The following is a 20,095-nucleotide window of genomic DNA, read 5'->3' on the forward strand; positions in this document are numbered from 1 at the left end:
ACCCAAAAACATTCTGGCACCCAAAAACATTCTGGCACCCAAAAACAAGGACCTTTAGGTTGCGTGTACTAAGAATAACTTCACAGTGAGCAATTTCACATTTAGACTCTGATCCCATCCTCATTCAATATGGTTATACGGAGACTCCAGAAGCCAAGGAAGAGGGGGACCATTTCAGATGCCAGCACCTCAGCCTGCACATGCCTCTCACCACACTTCACCCCTCCTTCACCTCAGCAGCAGCTCCTCTCTGTGGCAACACATTTCCTGCCTTGCTCTTTTTTATAGCTGCTGCATAATTTCACTCATGGGACATCTCACAGGTGGTTTTGTCCTCCTCCTCCTCCTCCTCCTCCTCCTCCTCCCCCCTTCCCCCTCCCCTCCTCCCTCCTCCTCCTCCTCCTCCTCCTCCTTCTTCTCTCTCTCTCTCTCTCTCTCTCTCTCTTTTTCTTACCATCACGAATGGTGCTTCCATGGGCATGCTTGGACTACACATGACTATGGTGGTCACACCCCAGAAAAAGCTTTTAGAAATGAGACAAAGCTTATATACATCCAAAAGCCAGTACCTGTAAGACCCGTCTCATAGTTATTGTTAAACAAAAGAAACAAACCTTGAGTCCTGGCCAGTTTGGGCTCCAGTGAGTCTCTATTGGGGAAAGACCCACCCAGGATGTGATGTGAGGGCAGAAGATACTTTGTAGCAAAAGAAGGCACTGGTGGAGCCTTAGTAAGTCGGGGCACAGGTGGGGCCTTTGCATCTAGGAGCAGCACAGCGGAGCAGAGTGAGCCACCACTCTCTAAGATTGCTTCCACCCATGCATTCCCAACAGTTGAGGACAGGCGTGTCCCAGCCTCCCTCTGCCCAGGGAGAAACCAGCTTTCTGCACCCAGGTCACACCCAGCACACTCGGGATGCAAGGCAGAGCTCTGTCCTATTCCCAGAACTGCAGGGACTCTTTGAGGAGAGTCCACATCATCATTTCCAACCATCCTTAAAGGCACTAGGTCCAGAAACACTTAGGGCCTATGCTGGGTAGGTATTTTATCAACTTGATACAAGCTATCGTCATCTGGGAAGAGGAAACCGCAATTGAAAAACTGCCCCCATCAGATTGACTGTAGGCAAATCTATGGGAGGGTTTTCTTGATTAATGATTGGTGTAGGAGGGCCCAGCTCACTATGGGTGGGTGGGTGCCCTGAGTTGTAGGAAGAAGCAGGCTGAACAAGCCACGATGACAAGCCAGCTTCACTCCTCCATAGTTCAGGGCTCTCTTCCTGCTTGAGTACCTGCCCTGAACTCCTCAGTGATGAACTACAATCAGGACAGGTAATCTAAATAAACCTTTTCTCCCCAGGTTGCTTTTAGTTGTGCTCTTTATCATAGCAATAGAAAGTCGTCTAAGATGGGACCTCAAGTGTCTATCAGGATTGGTCCACCTTGCGTGTGAGTCTCAGAACATACCCATGTCCTCCACAGTAGGGTTACATCCTGCATTGCTCCTCTGGTCTCAGATAAGCCAATCATTCCACTCTTCTTGGGTCCCTGATCAAATGCTATTCCCTCAAAGAAGCCCACCTGACCCCGACCCTCTCAGTTCTGTTAGCCTGCTTGCATGTTCCTTAGAGGACAAACCTTGACTTACAGGGATTCTCACTTGGTTTTGTTCCTAATGTACCTCATCCCCTCCATGGTGCTTAGTATAGAGCAAGCTCTCTTGGAGAATATGCATGGTGGCTTCTTCTTATCCAGAGAAGACATGCATGGCCATTCCCTTTATCCAGAAGAGACATATATGGCAGATTCTTCCTAACCAGAGAACAGAAGTTTCAAGAGCCCCAGTGGCTGCCTGATACCACACAATATGCCATGCTTTCCCTATACATCTAAATGTACACTAAAGTCTAATTTATAAAGCAAGCACAGGGAGGAAACGCAAAGGTCTCAGTCACCTGAGTGTTTATTTTGCCCTTTGGGAGGCTGAAGCTGGAAGACTGTAAATTCCAAGTCACACAACACACACACACAACACACCACACACACACACACACCCACACACACACACCACAAAAATATACACCACACACACACACCACCCACCACATACACACAACACACACACACATACACACACACACACAACACACACACACACACAACACACACACAGATGATTGGTAGGATAGGGAGAGAGGAGGGAGGTGGGGGAAGAGAGAGAGAGAAATTAATTTTTCCTTAAAGCATTTTCTGACTCCTCGCTGACATGTCTGAAATTCCAGTATTACTCTTGTGTACTTGGGCTGTTACTCCATAATATAAAGTCACCTGAACTCAAGCAGCTTGAAACCACAGCATCTGACCAAGATGCTATGAGAGACTGGCAAGCAGGAAGCATATATAGCATGGATATACCACGGGGGAGGGAGAGAAAGTGATTGAGGGAAGAAGACCCCTCCAGCAACCCTGGCCTGTGCAATCTCTCCCCTCTCTCCCTTCTCTGCCTTCTCTCCCTTCTCTCCCCTCTTTCCCTCTCCCTTCTCCCCCCCCCCTCCCCCCCTCTTCCCTTCCTTCTCTCTCCCCCCCCTCTCCTCCTTACCCTCCCCCTCCCCCCATCTCCATCCCTCTCCCTCTTTCACCCTCTCTCCCCCCCTCTGCAGGACAAATGACATCTCACCCAAAGAAGTACAAGATTTCATCTTACTACCTCAAACACACGAATACCAATGGATTTATATCGAGTATTTTCCACTTAACATTTTTGATCAGCTGACCACAGGTAAGGAGATAACTACTGTCCTGACACCTTCAGCCTTTCTCCATGCTCACTACAGCATTGCAACCGAAGGCCATGAGTCCACAAGCTCCTCAGGCGACCTCGGCATCTGTGATCAAGTCTGTGTTAGTCCCTTCTGCTAGCTCCACAATCAGCCATGTGAACTTCTATTCATCCTTTAAAGCCCAGTTTGGGTCAGCCCCAGCCCCTGCATGAAGCCTGTCCCACAAGCTGGATCGGCGGTCTCCCTCCTCTTGGCTCTGTGCAAGCCCCCACAGGATTTTGTCAAGTACATCAGGAAGTCCAGTCCCTCTCACTTCCTGGATTCCTCCACTGTTTCTCAAGTCTCTGGGTACAGATGCTGCGAGCAAACCCAGGAGAACTTTGGACAAGGTTAAAACTGTTCATTGAAAAAAAAAAAACAAAAAACAAAACAAAAAAAAAAAACTTCGTTGAGCATGTACCACGTGCCAGCTGTTCTCCAAATACCGTCTCATTTGACACTAATGTGACACATTCAGCTATGTTCAGAGGAGCACAACAGACTTCCAGAGGCCACCCAAATTGCCCAGTGGCACACCCTCCATGGGAAAAGAAAGTGACTCCAGCTGGGCCTCCGCACCTACCACTGAGACCTGTACTGCAGTCACAGGCAGGGTGATGGTTTGGGGTGGAACAGGATCAGGAAGCAGCATTCAGTCCTGACCTAGGAAAATGGTCTGGGGTCCTCTGTCCCTGGAGCAGGGGTATGATACAAAATCTTCAGGTCGCAGGCTAGCTGCACAGGCCATGACAGCTCAGCCTTAGCCACTACTCTGCCTCAGTAGAAGTGAGCAGAAGGAACACTGTGGCTCAGTGAGCTGGACATTTGAGATAGGAACCACAGTTGAGAAAATGTCTCCATAAGATAAGACTGCAGGTAAGCCTGTAGGGCATTTTCTTAATTAGTGATTGGTAGGAGGAGGGTCCGGTCCACTCTGGGTGGTGCCAGCCGGTAGGTAGTAGCCCTGGGTGCTATAAGAAAGCATTCTGACAAGGCCATAAGGGACAAGCCAGTGGCTGGCACCCCTCTATGGTCTCTGCACCAGCTCTTTCCTCCAGGTCCCTGCCCTGTTTGAATTCTTGTTCTGGCTTCCTTCAATAATGGACTGTGATGTGGAACTATTAGCCAAATACAACTTGCTTTTGATCATGGGGTTTCACCATAGCAACAGTAACTGTAACTAGGATACTCAATAAATAGGAGCTAATCCATGTGTCTGCTTACAGCCCGTGCAGGGCCTCATGTCCCTCAAGTCACCTGACAGCTACCCAGACAGGCCAGTAAGACAGGGTAGAGGCAGAATCTGCCTGATGGTTTGGATCTTAGATGCCCCTATAAAGGCTTAACGTCTAGTAATGGCACCATGGGGAGGCCATGGGACCCTTAGGAGGTGGAGCCTAGGAGGAGGTTAGAACAGGGAGGCATCGGTGAGAGGATGACACTGGAACCCAGTCCCCTTCGATCTCTGTCCACTTCCCAGCACTGTAAGGTGATCCACCTCCTTGGTCACTTGCTCCCATGGTGCACTTTGCCACCATGGACTCAGACAGGACCAAGTGAGGAAACATAGACTTGTGAAAGTGGAAGCAGACACAGAGCCTTCTCCTCCCTGGAGCTCTTTACTCTTCACATGGGGTGTTTTATCACAGCGAGGAACTCTGACAGGTCCCCCACAGGTGGAAGAGCTGCTCGCAAACATTCATTCCACCCGTGCGGCAGGCCTGTCCACACAGCTCAGTGTAGGGAGGCGTCATTGCCCCCAGTATTGCCTGGTGGAATCATCCACTTCCAAGCTCCAGCTGAAATGGAAGGGGCTATGCAGCCGGCAGGCATCCATTCACTCACTATTCCATTCATGGATTGTTGACAATGTTTTCAAAGCACCTCAAATGTGCTGGCAGGCAACGGCGAACAAAGAACACAGGCTGTGCTAGCGAGGAGCTTAAACTACACGGAAGATGAAGGGGAATGAGCCAGTTCACAGACACGGGATTTCAGGGAAGAGCTATGCCGAGAGAAAGCCGAGGGAGTTGGCATCATCCCACTGTGCCACTCGGGAGGGTGTTGACATCTGAATTAAGACTCAGTGAAAACACAGAACCAGACATAGGCGAGGGGAGAGCAACGAACCACGAGGGTGACCCTGGTACAGGCCAGGGCATGTATGGGCCATGATGAAAGCCGGCAACAGGAGGAGGAGAGGCAGAAGAGGAAGAAGAGCAGATGATGGGGGAAGGGAGGCCAGTGAGTGGGTGAAGAGTAAAAAGGGAGACAAAAAGAAAACAGGAGGAGGAGAAAGAGACCAGAATGGAGGAGGAGGAATAAGGAGGAAGAGGGAGGGAAAAAGAGGAAGGAGGGTGGAGGAGGGTGGAGAGGGAGGGAGGAAGAGGGTGGAGAAGGAGGGAAGAGGTGGAGGAGGAATAAAATGAGAGGCAGAGTCAGCAAGGGAGAAACCCAGTGTCACAGTAAGAACAGGTTTGTTCCTCTGAGCCCTGATTTCTATCCAAAGATGATGAATTAAGACATCTGTGGAGCTTTGAAAAATACAGAACAAACCTGCAGTAAAGATAATCCTGACAGACAAGGCTGGGTCCTGAATAAAAAGAAAACAAAACAGAGGCGAAAACACTCAGAGCCTAGCAGCAGCCCAGCTCACAGTAAGTGCTAGGGCACGTTCCTCACGCGGGTCCATGTGCAGAGCAATTGTAACCGTACCCATTGTGAGTCTGGGCTGCTCATAGAACTCTGGGACAGGGCAGAATGAGGAGATTGAGAAAGGAAAGCGAACACACTGCCCATCTACTGTTGTCAGTTCCCTGTCTCACCAGAGGATGCAGGCTCAAGATTTGGAAATGCAGACATATGCAGTCAAGCACACGGACCTGATGCATAATGGTAACTAAGGGAAACCACCATGGCCAGATCTTGAATTGTGACATTAGAAAGACAAGCTGTCCCACCCTGCAAGCCCCTGCCAGAGTCAGATGCAGGGTCTGGCTTGTCTTGTTGGCTGAGTGAGTCATTTGAGATACATTCTGAAAAAGAAAAGGAAATTTTTAAGTGGGTTTGATGTGGGTTGTGCTCTCAGTGGTATGAAGCCAGACCAGTTGCGGGCAGGGAAGCAGCTACTTGTCATGGATGTTACAGTCATCTGTAGATTTGTTTCACGTGTGTATTAGAGATTGGCATTTGTCATCGCTGCCTCCCTCGAATATAGCGCCTTTCTTACATACAGCAAGAGGCAGGCGTTTGTAGAATGAATGAAGTAGCCGGCAGCCGGAGCCTCTGCTTCAACCAAGCGTGGTGTCCCTGGTGTGGATAACAGGGACTTGAGAACAAGTCGGGAAGCCGAACAGGCCATACAAGAAAGAGGCCAGAAAGCATGGTGGCACAGCAGTTCTGGGGAAACTGACCCAGGATCCAAGGACTGTCAGGTGGAAAACTAGTTCTTCCCAGAGTCCCAGGATCAACTATCAGCTCAACTCAAGAAAGAACCATGTCCTAGCAAAGTGTTCTCCAACATGAGGCTGGTGGTCTCCAGGGCACACTGTGGAGGGGTGAATATCAGATGATTGGCAACCTGGGTTATCAAAGGTACATGGTGGTCCCATCAAATGGCACAGCCATCAGTGCCCCTCCAAGGTCTTGTCTTCTTCACGGGATGACGTAAACCCTCACATGGTGTCTGTGCTCCAAGCCCTCTTCTGAGAAGATGAATTGTTAGGGTCTGATAAAAGGCACCCGAGGGAGTGTTGTCAGTACACAGCAATCGGTACCCGGTACGTAGCATAGACACTGACGAGATGACGCTTCCTGTGCCTATTCATCTGCGGTTATCAGTGGCTGGGGATGGCTGACACTCTGATGTGTAGCAAGGACACGACACAGCGGTGCTGGAAGTGATGGATGCTGACCAACAGGAAACGCATGAAAGATGGTCTCTCCGGCACCCCCTCACCCCTTCTCATGTAGGGTTTTCTCCAGTACCTCCTACTCCCACCTATGCATCCTAGCAGCCCTCACTGAGAGCCTTTCCAAGCCTGGCAGAAAGCACAGGCTGTGGGCAAAGACATTGCACATACAGCAACGTATGCTAGCAAGGCAGCTCCATGGTAAAGGACCCCGCCATTGACCCTGGAGACATGAACTCAGTCTCCATGACCCTCATGGTAGAAAGAGGGCACCAATTCCCAAATTGTCCTCTGACTTCAACAGTATACTGTTGCATGCATGTAACCCCTTAAAATGCATAAAAATACAATGAAAAAAAACCCCAGATTCACACCTAAGTTACAAAAGGAGTGATGGACTGTAGGGAAAACACATGCTGTCCTATAGAAATACCAAGTCTTATTTCAGGATGGGCTCCCTAAAGTGTGTATATATATATATATATATATATATATATATATATATATCCTTTTGTGACCAAAGTAAGGACCCTGTACATTTCTCAAGGGAACCCCAACCCAGTGTGGTTGGAAAAAATTATGCTGTCCCACCCAGAACCAAAGCCTCCTCCCTCGTGCCACACCTTTCAGAGACTCCTTTTGAGACCATGACTGACTAGGTAAGTGCCATTCATCTGGATGCTAACTGCTCCAAGGCCACACTTGAAAGGCATCTAAAAGGCCCAAATAAAGGAAGAACCAGCTGAACCATGTTCACGAACTGAAAGATGGGCTTTGATCCAAGAGAGAGGACTTTCTTCAAATTAAGTTAGCAGGTCAACAAACCTCTACCCCAAATCCCCACAATTGAAACAAAGTTGTTTTCATTTATTTCTTGCTCCTTAGGCTAAAGAAGCTGATTCTGAAATGTGTTTGGAACAGAAAGATCATTCTGGAAATGAGCAGAGCAAGACTAGGTCAAGGGTCATAACAGCAGCACAGGGAGACATCTATATACAGAAAGATCACCTAGATAGGCCAAGAATGCCAAAACAGACCTGTGCTATTAGGAAAGCCTAGATGTCTAGGTGAGAAGACACTGTCAATCTGCTGAGATGGGGGGACTGATGGGTAACAGCTGCTGGAGAGACCAATCTTCACATAAAAACAAAACCTACATTTCTACCTTATACCACATACACATGGCGTTCCTAAGTGCTAGAAAATCCAAACTTTAATACTCTTAGGAGAAAATACAGAAATTGTTCAAATAACCTTGGAGGAGGAAAGCCATCCTAAATAAAAAGCCAAATGTGCCAGCCACAAAGGAGAAACTGATAAACACAGTGTCAGTGAAATGGAAAATTCTGTACACATCAGGAAGGAAAAGCCGCACACACAGAAAAGATCTTACAGCAAAGAAAATTATATTAGGGGGGAAAAAGTACAAAACATGTTTGTCAATAAGAAAACACAACCCAGAGAAATCCAACAAATCTAGAGAATTGTTTTTCTCTAGATGCGTCAAAATCACAAAAAGATGCTCACCTCAGGGGCAATCAAAAAAATGCATGTTTAAAATAGTAAAATACCATTTCACACTCATTATCTGGGAGAAATAAAATCTGGCTGGAGTGCAGTGGCAAAGGCCTATAATACAAGTATTTGAGAGGCAGAGGCAGGGGAATTGCTAAAGTTCAAGGCCAGTGTTGTCTATGCTACAAGTTTCAGGCCAACCAGAGTTGCACAGCAAGACGCTGTCTGGAGAAAACATGAAACAAACAGAAACCACTTGCTCAGATGAATTGCCGCACAGGAAATGGAGGGTTCGCTTGGGGCTGGAGAGATGGCCTAAGTGTTTAGCGCTTACAGACACCTTAGTTTGGTTCCCAGCACCCACGTGGCAGCTCACAATGATCTGTCAACTCCAGCTTCAGGGGATTTGATGCCCTCTTCTGGCCTCTGCAGACACTGCATGTATGTACTGTACAAACATACAAACAGGCAAGGTACCTCCACACAAAATAAAATAACATCCCCTCCAAAAAAAAAAAAAAAATGAAAGAAGAAAGGAAGGAAGGAAGCAAAGCAAAGAAATTCCTTTAAACTGATATTCAGGATGCATATTAGAGCAATCTCTGCATCGTCTGTTAAAATGGATGCAACACGTGCCCCACAACCCAGCCTTGCCCATGGTTTAGATGTGTCCCCCTTGCAGTATGAATTAGGGAGTGAAATCCCAATGCAACAGCATTGAAAAGTGGCTTATGAGAACTGACTTGAATTGTTACCATGGAACCAACATGGATTTCCTAAGGAGAAGCTGAATTTAGACCCCTTGCTTCTCTTTTGCCATTTTACCTTCTGACATGGATGATGGTGCAGGAGCCGGCTCTTACCAGTCGCTCCACCCTGGACTTTCCAAACTGTACAAGTATAAGAAACAAACCTCTATTCTTTATAAGTCACCTAGTCCTAGGTATTTTGTTACAGTAGCATATAGCAAGCTAAGATGGGTTTACAGACAGACTAGAAAGGGTCAAGAAAGCTCAATTAGTTCAACCACGGTGGGGATGGACCTCAGTCTCACCCTACCAAGAAGACTTGTAAATACAAAGTAACCATTCATAGAGTGCAACACTAGAAAGGGGTGAGAATGAAGAAGTCCAGATCCTTGTGTCAATACAGAATTATCTGAAAACCGCAACTGAGAAAAGAAACATAGTACAAAGAAAAGTAACGATTGGATACTAGCCCTGGAAAGGTTTACAATATGTAAGGCAGTGTCTGTTCTATTCCAGGCACATACATAAACAGAACAAATATAAAGACTGACCAGAGATCTAAATTCAGCCAGACTTCTAGAGGGAAGGAAGCAAAATGGTATCCAGAAAACCAATTAAAATCACTCAGAAATCCACCAACCTCATTCATTATTATAGTTAGCCACAAAGTAGGGGAGACTTCATCAATGATGTCAGGTCCCTGCAGACTGAAAAAGATCAAGAACTATTTGGTCTAGTATTCAATGCTCACAGAAACCACCTATGTATACCTGGACTGAGGGACCCTCCTACAGGAGGAGTCAGAGCCACCGTATACGTTCTGTGAGTTGTGCATTATATACTTCTACAGAGTACATTTCGTAAGGTACCTCAGAATGATGCTCCCCTAGGTTATATCTAGTGTGCGGCTTACACACAACTGTATTCCTGAGTCCATGAGGTTGACAGTGCTTTAGTACTCTGATAGAATTGTGCTAGCTTCTGGGATAAGGGGTGCTCACAACCTTCTGGGTCCTTCTGATCTCACATCCTTCATAAATACACTTGAAAACTTTCACACACTTCAGGTACTGAGAGCAAGCTAGCCCCCACCCCCCACCCCCAGAGACTTCTGCTTTCTAAGGCTAAATATACTCCTGGCTTTGCTTATGGCAAGCTCGCTCTGACTTCTCCGCTGTTCAGAATGAATTTTTAAACTGTCCTTTTACCAGGCACTTCCCGCCCTAGTAAGCAGGCACGCTGACATGTTTTCAAAGAACCAGAATGCGTTCCTCTCAACTGCTCCTATGGGACTCCCCAGAAAAACCCACACACATGCTTGCTTCTACAGCAGTCTGATGGCCATGGGAGCCAAGAAGCTTGGAGTGGAGGAGTTGAGCTTAAGCTTTTCCAGGAGTGGGGTGGAGGTAGGAGGAGATGGGAAGGCAGGGATGAGGACAAGGCCAGCTGATCCTTCACTTACTCCCAGAACTCCATGACCGGGGAGGTTGCATTCTGCAGGGACACATGACTGTAGTTGCTGAAGTTCAGCTTCTGGAACTCCACACATTTCTCTGAGTGGGAACAAGACAAAACACACAGGAAATTAACCTTCATGGGGCCGAACCCAGGGAGCACACAGAGCTGGTGGTACAGCCAGGTGGTGTTGGCAGACACAGGTCAGAACACACCGGAGAATCCATGCTTTGGCCACGGCTTTCCCTGGTGGCCTGCTCTGGTTCTATCAGGAGGAGGATGCAGTGGGAGAAAAACCTCACTCTGTTCCTATCCAGAATCTTTCTGCATGCCCCCCGCTGTGCCTCAAACCCACCCCCATCTTCTACTCATTCTTGTCTTTCCTTGCTTAGCCCCATCTATGGCATTGGTCTCAAGTGCCCAGTGCCCTCACTGAAAAGAACAGAATAGAACAGATATCTCCAGGGGCTTTGATGGAGCTGTGGATTCCCATTCCCATAGTAAGAGGTAACTACTGGAGAGGCCTTGTGAAGAGCTAAGGGCTGGATGAACCAGCAGGAACACACACAGAAGAGGCCCATGGTCCCTTTTTCCCTCCCTCCCTCCCTCCCTCCCTCCAATGAGTCAAAAAGTTTGGTTATTGAACAAACTCTTATCAAAAATTTGATCACCAAGGACTCTTCAGGAGAAGTGTCCTAGTGACTAGGTCCAGAGCAATCCTGAGCTGCCTCCTTCTCCAGGAAGCCTTCTTTGACCTCCCTCTCCTAAATTCTAACTAAATGAGAACCCAAGACCCTCCAAGGAATCACTTTCTCTAACTTTCTTGACTATGAAGAGAAATAATCCAAGGATAAATAATAACTGAGTCCCCATGTACACCCTCGCCTTCCTCTGTAAAGCCTGCAGCCTGCTAAAGACAGAAACAAGAATAACTCCAGCCAGGGTTCTATTGCTGGCTGTTGTTGATTTGGAACCTGTGAGCCACCATGGGCCTCACTCACACCTGCAGACATAGTTGGATGAGCCACTGGGCTGCAGGCTCCCTGGAGCACAGCCCCCTACATCAGCTGCTTTAGGACCTAGACATTGGTTCAGCTCCAGTGAGGAGTAGGTACTGCTGCATCTGCCAGTGCCTTCTCACTCAGATGCACCTGCCATTCAGGCTGATCACAGTAGCCACAGCCAGTGTGGATGTCATGGGCTCTGTAGAAAGGGGATCACAAGCCAGGAAGGTCTCCACTGGGGATGGATGGCCCAGCTGTCTGTGTCATTCTCATTTCTCTTGGCTACTGCTGGCTTATGCTGAAAGCAGGTGGGTCTGGGTACCCAGAGAGTCTACACTGGAGTCTAGAAGCCATGTTGCCAGCAATCTGACTGGATATACCCCAGCCTGTTTCTGCAATGATGGCGTCCTGGGATTTTATCAGACTCTAAAATGGTGCTGCTTAATATTTTTCCTAAGAGGAAAAAGAAATTCTGCTGGATGTGGTGGTCACACCCGAAGTCCCAATACTCAGGAGGTCGATGCTGAAGGACAGCTGGATGCCAGCCTGGGCCACAGAGCAAGTCCATGACTCAGTACTAGCAAATTAAACCCTAGCAGAATAAAACAAGAGAGGCAGGCAGGGAGGCAGGCAGGCAGACAGACAAACAGGCAGACAGGCAGACAGACAGGTAGACAGACAGGTAGACAGACTGGAAGGCACACACACACACACACACAAACTCCCTCAGATATTCAAAACTGATCTGTCATTTGCATTGAAATTGATTATATAAAAATAAACAGTGGTTATAAACCTGTGTGAGTATTCTCACAGGTAAGAAATTAAAATTATAGCAAGTCAATTGCTTCTCAGCCTTTGATCTAAGGTCACATATACCATAAGTTAAAGCTGTTCTGTGCACTCCTGTAATCCCAGAGCCCAGGCAGTGGAGGCAAGAGGGCCAGGAACTCCAGGTCCATCCTGGGCTACATGAGACTCTATCCTAAAGATGAATTAATTAATTAATTTAGAAATAAAATACCAACTCAACTGGGGAACTGACAAAAGGTAAAACAATACCAAACCCTCTCACAATGTGCAGAATAATTCCATGTGGGGATAATGAACTGCTTTTCCAATAGAAAAGCAGACCAACAGCACAGAGACAGAGTCTGTGAAATATTACCCCCATACTTCCCTAGCTCACTTTTCTGCAAGACCTTCTTCCCCCTTACAGCATGCCTCAACCTCAGGTCATTCCCATATGTCTGTCTGTCCATTCATTTGCCCATCCTTCCTTCCTTTCGTCCTTTTTTTAATGCTGGGGATGGAACCCAGGGCCTTATGCATGGTAAGCAATTGTTGAGCCACTGAGCCACACATGTCTTGTTGACGCATGATTTAAAAATTAAATCTTGAGAAATTACAAACACAGATTCAAGCCACAGAATCTCCCAAGGGCCCTCAATGGCAATGACTGTAGTGGAGATTCAGGGCATGTAGAGGTTTAGAGTTTCTTAACACACTGATGATCAGGAGTCCAATAGTACATCCCTGAATTTTAGCTTGCTAAACATCTCCATGAGATCCCTTGCCAAAGGAAGGCTAACTGAACACAGGGCCTCAGGAAAGTTGACAACAACTGACACAGAAGTGACTGGAAGGCAGGTGAGGCAAAGACACAGAGACCTAAAACTAGGCTGCTGTGCTTTCTAGACCTAATATGGCTGCTGCTTCTCTCAGTGACCAGTACAGTACACAGGCTCACTGTATCTCAGTTCTCAGGGTGATAGCCCCCTCCCAGACATAATTAACCATGGATGCTGATATAGATGGATAGATCACAGTATGTGTCCCAGTTCCAGTCAAAAGAGAGCACCTCTGAGAAGGGCTCGGAGGCCAAGGCTTATCTCAGAAAGAAAGAGTGCTACAATCCATTGGTAATGCCTGCCGTGAGCACGGAAACCTCAGAAAGGGGTGGGACAGGTATTCTCTTTCTCTAGATTGCCAAAGAAGTCCTGACAGACTGTATCTAAGTCAAAGATGACCTATAAGACTTTCCACTGTGCATGTGTGTATATGTATGTGTGGGGGATGTTGCTGCCTTCAAACATTTAGCTGGTTAGAACAAGTAAAGCAAACCAAGTAACTTGGGTGTGGTTTTGGTGTTTTAAAGAGAAGTTAGGGGGCAAGAGTTAACTCATCATTTAGCAGCACTGGCTGATCTTCTAGTAGACCTGAATTCGATTCCAAGCACCCACATAGTGCTTCATAGCCATCTCTAACTCCAGCCCCAGTGAATGTGACACCCCCTTCTGGCCTCCATAGGTACTGCATGAATATGGTCTCGTACAAGCAAACATTCACACACATATATTAAGAATACATACATCTTTTAAACAGAGAAGCTAGAAATTGGATTTCCACACAATGTCTTCTGAAACTCAACTTCTGGAAACCAAAAGCATTTTTGAGTTTGTGCTCATTACTATAAATGTGATCATCTTAACTGCCCTTAGTTTAATCTAATACCTTGCCACCTTATTAAGGAAGGTGAACCACTCAGAGAGGCAGAACTAGAGAACTCATGATCCTCAAATTGCGGTCCAGCGCTTGATCTTACCTTCCCTCTAACTGCTGAATATACTCTGGTCAGGTGACCATTGTTCCAGAGGCCACTCCCAGGAAACTGAACTGTGACAAGAGCCTGCAGACTCAGGGTACACCACCAACCCCAGATTCCTCCACAGGACCAGGAGAGAGCCAGCCTGGAGACCATACCTGTGTTCCATTCATGCCCACAGGTGGCCCAGGGGAGCTCGGTGGTGAAGCAGTTGCTTAAGTAGAAGATGGCCCACGCCAGGATGATGATGTAGTAGACATTGAGGTGCGCCTCGATCACCTGTGTTGCATAGCCGATGCCTGTGAGGACGAACGGAGAAGAGCAGCTCAGGTCTCTGTCCTCTGAGACAGCCTTTGGCGGCCCCTGGCAACTTGTATAAATGAGGAAGACTCTGCTTTGCTCGCGAAATCAACACTTACCTTCAAATAAAGGACAGACTCTCCTCCAGCACGTGATGCCGCCCTCGCTCGTGAATTGCCCCAGAGCCGTTTCCAGGAAGAAGACGGGGATTCCACAGCAGATGAAAAACACCACGTAAGGGATCAGGAATGCCCCTGTAAGGTAAGAGTGCAGAGAGGTAATATGGAAACTTCCCTCCTGGCAGCATCCTGTCCCGTGGGCATCTACCCCAGGGAGGCACACAGTTCCCTTCCAGCTGGGATTCCAATTTGCCTGGAAAGGCCAGAGCCAGAAACACGGGGGGGGGGGGGTTTCGTGCCCTCTGCCTCCTTTTACCTTAAGCAATTCTTCCTCCTATCTCTGGGCCTTGACTTCTCCAGCTGTAAAATGAGTTTTAATAATTAATGCCATTGACTATTTCCCAGGGTGGCTGTGTGAGTGAATAAGAATGTTTGGGAAAAAGTGTTTTGTTGATTAATTCTGTGCGTGTGTGTGTGTGTGTGTGCGTGTGTGTGTGTGTGTGTGCATGTGTGAGCAAGAGAAAGAGAGATAGGGAGATCGATTTGCTTTCTGTGAATGTGAGCATACAAGTTTGCGCCCATGTATATAGAGACCAGAAGTCAATGTCCTCCTCTATAACCTTGATGCCATGTTTGGTGCAGGGTCTCCCAATGAAGCTGGGGTTCACTGGTCAGTGAGGACCAGGCATCCTCCTGTCTCCACTTCCCTGGTGCTAGAATGGCAGGTGTGTACCACCACACCTGGCTTTTTGTGTGGGTGCTGAGGATGCAAACCAATCTTCATGCCTGAAGAGAAAGCATTGATCTCTCCAGCCCCATTCCACCCTCCAGCACAGATTAAGCTCCTTCCTATCCTATGTGCTGTTCCCTTCTCTACTCCAAACTAATCTCAAGGGGTAGGAGTGAAGGAGAAAACCATTCATTATTTTCTTGTAAAATCTCCCTAAAAGATTTTTCTGGTGAAGAAAAAGAAAAAAAAAACTTTCCAGACAATCATTCAATGAGGTTAAATGTCCCTGCACATATGACCCAGGTATGAATCTGAGCCCTAAGAAATTTGTAGCAAGAATCCCCTTCAAAGCTGGCTTAGGGTCAGCCTGGGTGAGGACTGCCCTAAACACAATACCCACGGCCAGGGCCTTTCTACGAAATAAATGAAATGAAGTTAGCCTTGCCCCTGGGCACAGATGGAGAAGCCTTACCCCACCACCACCAAATCCCTCATTTTCTTTCTCTCATCTAATAACAAAGCATGAAAACACAGTATTCTCTATCTGATGTTGTGAATGGAGGCTTTACCTGAAATTGCTTTTGCTAAATGAAGCCTCTTTAACCACTGGATTAACAGCAGCAACCTTGATCAATCCTGATAGTGTGGGCCTATCTACTAAGCTTTGAAAGGGTCTTAAATCTTTTCTGGGCAAGGACTCATTTAAGATTTTACCCTGTGGATGAGATAGATGCCTTCCATTATTGTGGAATCTACTAGTCTGGCCCATGAACACGTTATTTTTAGAGGAAACCACAGCCCAGCTAGATTGAAGGCAGAAACTTATATGGGGTGAGCAGCATCTGAGTCCTGACTCCGAATCTATTTGATTAAAAAGCTGAAGTGGTTCCCTTAAGAGCTTGTAATTCACCTGTGAGCCTCTGTGACCCCAACAGATGACACTGGGGAGAAAGCCAGCTGGCCTCTGAACTCACAAAGCTAGTACTGTAATTCTTAAAATAACTAACTCCACGAAGCCCGGGTGTCTGCACCGATGGAGGTTTTTGGCAAATCAAAGAGCAAACAACCAACAATGAGTCACGTTTCAACTTTACTCACTACAACCTTACAAAACAGTTTGTAACAGAATTTCTGATTAACCCAATTTATCTCCATTTTCTACTTTGCAGTACACTTCTTGTTTGGGTCTAATACTTCCTAAATGAATAAAGACGTTGAAGTGGCTTCTGCCCCAAACTACCTTAAATGTACAACTTCCTACACCGTGCACACGTGCATACACACACACACACACACACACACACACACACACACACACACACACACGGTAGCTTCTAAAGACTCCGTCTGCACAGTGAGGCAGGGCCTGCCTGAGGGCACAGGGTGCATTTTGGGTCTCCAAGTCTGCAGCCAGCTGTCACCCCTTGCCAAGCCACGGACACCACTGGCCACTTCATTACCAGTGCAGGGCAGGCCCGGAGCAGCTTGTGCCTTCAGGGTGAATGTCCCCAAAGAAAGGGCCGGAGCCAGGCGGTGTAGTTCGCAGGCCCCTCAGCTGTTTGTACAGGGAGCCCTGTACTGTCCCTGCCAACCAACTTCTCTGTCACCTTTTTAGTGTTTGAAGATCAGGGGTAGCACAGGGAGGAGGGGAAATGCCAATACAGGCCTTTTCTGAGAGGAACTGTGCCACCATAGGTTTTAATGGGACCCCTGGCTACTCTGCCATCCTACTGTGATAGGAGGGGTGTGGGAGTTTGGGGGAAGGAGGGGGTATTCTGGGTCCCACTCTGGGCTGGGAGAACTGGGGACCATAGCTTCAGTTCTTCCCGAATGGCACTCTGTGATGGTGTCTTTGGAAGGGACGCTGGTCTTCCCCCGTCTCACACACATCGGCGTGGTTGCAGTGGTGGGTGAGTCTGAGCCCAGTAAAAGAAACTGCTTGGTGCCAGTTTTCCTCCAGAGAGACCTAAAATACTTTCCCTAGAAAGGGCCTGAAGAGCGAATTTAAAACACTACAGAGAGGAGCTTACAGGGAAGCCTATGCAAAAGTTCTCCCCAGGGGTCAGCTCAATCCTGCACGGAAAAAGCTTTTGGAGTCTGAATCTCCCCCTCAGCAGAAGTAAGACAGCGAGCTTCTTAGATGCGTGGTCCCATCATGAGATCCGTAAAAACACTACCTTCCAAGGTGACTGTGAGGCAATTTAAAAAATTACAAAAGATGGCTAACGCTGGGCCCCTTCTCCTGGCACTTCGGTGACCTCTCCAAAAGATTGCTCATATCAGTCTTTTCCTGTGAGGACAGGGAGCCTCCGAGGCTAAATAACAGGTTTCTGCCTAAAACGCCAGCGAGAGTTGCCTGAAAGCAGAGCTCCTGGACCAGGTCTGTCCCTCACGCAGGTGACAGACGCTGCTCTGGGCCCGGTGGCAGGTGGCAGGTGGTGGAGCGCTCAGGTGCGAAGCGGCTCCTTGCACGCAGGCGCAGAGAAACAGGTGGGCCCCGTGCAGTCCCTCAGCTCCTGGGGACTGGGAGGGGGGATCAGGGCCTTGCATGAGAGGTGTCACCCTTCCCCAGGTGTCTCCCCGCGTCCCTGCCGTCCCCGCTGCCGCACTCACCTCCGCCGTTCTTATAGCACAGGTAGGGGAAGCGCCACACGTTGCCCAGACCGATGATCTCTCCCGCTACGCTCAACACGAACTCCACCTTGTTGTTCCAGTGACCGCGCTCGTGGACCGCCTTGTCGCGCGCCTCGCGCGTCCCCGCCGCGCCCCCGCCGCCGCCGCCCAGCGCCTCGGACCCTCGCGCCTCCTCGGCCGCCTTCCCGTTGCCCAGGGGCAGCGCTTGCTCCGCAGTCATGGCCGCCCTGCCGCCTCGTGCGCCGGCCCGGCTCTGCGCCGCCGCCCCGGGCGCCCGGGCTTTTGAGAGGCTCGAGCGGCGGGCGGGGGAGCCGGGGGTGGAGCCGAGGGAGCCACCCGGGCCGGACCTCACGGGACAAGGACGCAGTGCCCAGGCCACCTCCCGCCCTCCCGAACCCCGGGGTGGAAGGGGTGCTGCAAGTCCTGCGACTTGACCTTGTGTGCCCAGTGCCTCCCTTAACACCTTGACCTTGCACGCACCTGGCTAACTCGGGGCACAGGTTTGCCCCACAGCCTGACTCATTGGCTTCTGAGTGCAGGTAACAACAGAGTCCTCTACCCAGGCTCAAGTGGGCTATGAGTGAGACACCCTCTCTGTGACCTTTCAAAGCTTGGGCCTCCATTTTCCCATCTCTACTCAGAGATAGATGGGCAGCTCTAACTTTTGAAGAGCGAACAACTGTGTGGGTAGGGTTCAACTGCAGGGTCCTAGTGAGACTACTGCTGGGGCATGACTAGATGGAAAGTCCTTTTGAAGTTTCCAGGTGATGGTAACTGCGTCTTAACCCCAACCCCATGCTTGGTCCCCTCTACCCTGGGGTCTCATTCCACCCACACACATGTGAGTCTTGACACTGTGGCATTGAGTATGGACATCCAGAGGCAAATCTAAGCTGGCTGTCCTGCTTCACCTACATGAGCTGTGTGACTTTGGCCAAGCTCCTGATACCGCAGTTTCTCAGTTTGCTGAGCTGCAAAAGGTGCTTCCAACATCGCCTTCTTGGGTTTGTGGTTTGTTTGGGTGAAAGGTTAAATGACGAGAGCTGATAAAGTTTTCCTACAGTAGAGACTGTCCATGCACCATGCAGTGTGCAGACACACATGTGTACATCGGGTTCAACATTTCCTTCCACTCCGTTGTACAGACAGCATATAATGCCCTACGATAAAGGCAGAGAACTTAAGCAAAACATGCTGTACAACATGCTGTACAACATGTAGTTAGAAAACATTTGTAGCTATAAGGCCAAGGAGATACCTAAGTAAATTAGGACTTGCTGATTATGTTCCAAACCTTAGATTTCACCCCTAGGACCCAGCTGAAGTGTGTGTGTGTGTGTGTGTGTGTGTGTGTGTGTGTGTGTGTGTGTGTGTGTGTGTGGCGGGGGGGGGGTATGACTAGAAATGGAGTTGATTTGATTTGCATGATGCTTGTGGGTTGACTGCTGACCCCTGGCTGTGGTGTCCCTTTAAGAGGTGGAGCCTTAAAGGAGGGTCTTCAGGTTCTTGGGGACATATGTTTGCCAGGAATGTGGGAGCCCACAGTCCTCAGGTTCGCCTCTCCTGCCATCCTGGAGTAAGCCTTCGCTGCCCCTGTGACACACTTTAGCCTAAGTCCAAACCTCAGGGGCCTCTAGAAGTCAGTGCCAGATCCATGTTGTAGGCTGGTTCTCTGAGCTGTTTGCTACAGCACTGAAAAGCTGACTGACAGGAGGAAGGAGAGGCTGATACCATGGGGCCTGCAGATATGGACAGCTCCATGTTTCCTGTATACCCCCCAGAGCAGACTCTGTGTTGCCTGGGTCCCTCTGGTCCCAGGGCTCCTGAGTTCCTGCCCTGTGGCCCTTAGACACAACCTAGATGCCCTTCTCTCTGGTTCACAACATTTCTTAAAAGAATAAATGGAGTGCTAGATTAGCATCTGAGGACCAGGCTGTAAATCCTGGTTCTTAGGCTTTTCCACGCACAGCCAGCCTGAGGTCTGTGTGGACTTGTGTAGTTTCCCCCTCTCTGTGGTTCCCACTCACACGGTTTTTGTGCTCCTCACCCCCCCACCCCTGATTGCTCGTTCTGATTTGCTCTTTCCCAGGCCTCAAACCACTGAACTAAATGCTGATTGTCCCCATACCCCTCTGCCCAGGTATTAGAAAGCTAAGTTCCTGCAGGTTGCTCAGGGGGAAGATCTGACTTCATGCCTGGTCTCTGCTGGCTGTGGTTTTTGTCAACTGGACACAAGCCAGGGTCATTTGGGAAGA

At 48.6% G+C, this 20,095-nt stretch overlaps 1 protein-coding gene across 1 annotated transcript in view; it reads right to left on the reverse strand.

Moving 5' to 3' along the window:
• The window catches only part of Slc6a11 (solute carrier family 6 member 11), a 118,516-nt gene extending 100,434 nt beyond the window's left edge, over positions 1 to 18,082 (reverse strand). Inside the window, exons 1-4 of the mRNA XM_032905897.1 lie at positions 17,820 to 18,082; positions 14,477 to 14,611; positions 14,216 to 14,356; positions 10,456 to 10,546 (exon numbers count right to left, since the gene is read on the reverse strand). Of these exons, the coding sequence (XP_032761788.1) occupies positions 10,456 to 10,546; positions 14,216 to 14,356; positions 14,477 to 14,611; positions 17,820 to 18,060 (608 nt within the window). The 5' untranslated portion in view covers positions 18,061 to 18,082. The remainder of the gene's footprint in view (positions 1 to 10,455; positions 10,547 to 14,215; positions 14,357 to 14,476; positions 14,612 to 17,819) is intronic.
• Positions 18,083 to 20,095: the final 2,013 nt, after the last annotated feature.

Source organism: Rattus rattus, chromosome 6, assembly GCF_011064425.1.
Source record: "Rattus rattus isolate New Zealand chromosome 6, Rrattus_CSIRO_v1, whole genome shotgun sequence".
Taxonomy (NCBI): domain Eukaryota; kingdom Metazoa; phylum Chordata; class Mammalia; order Rodentia; family Muridae; genus Rattus; species Rattus rattus.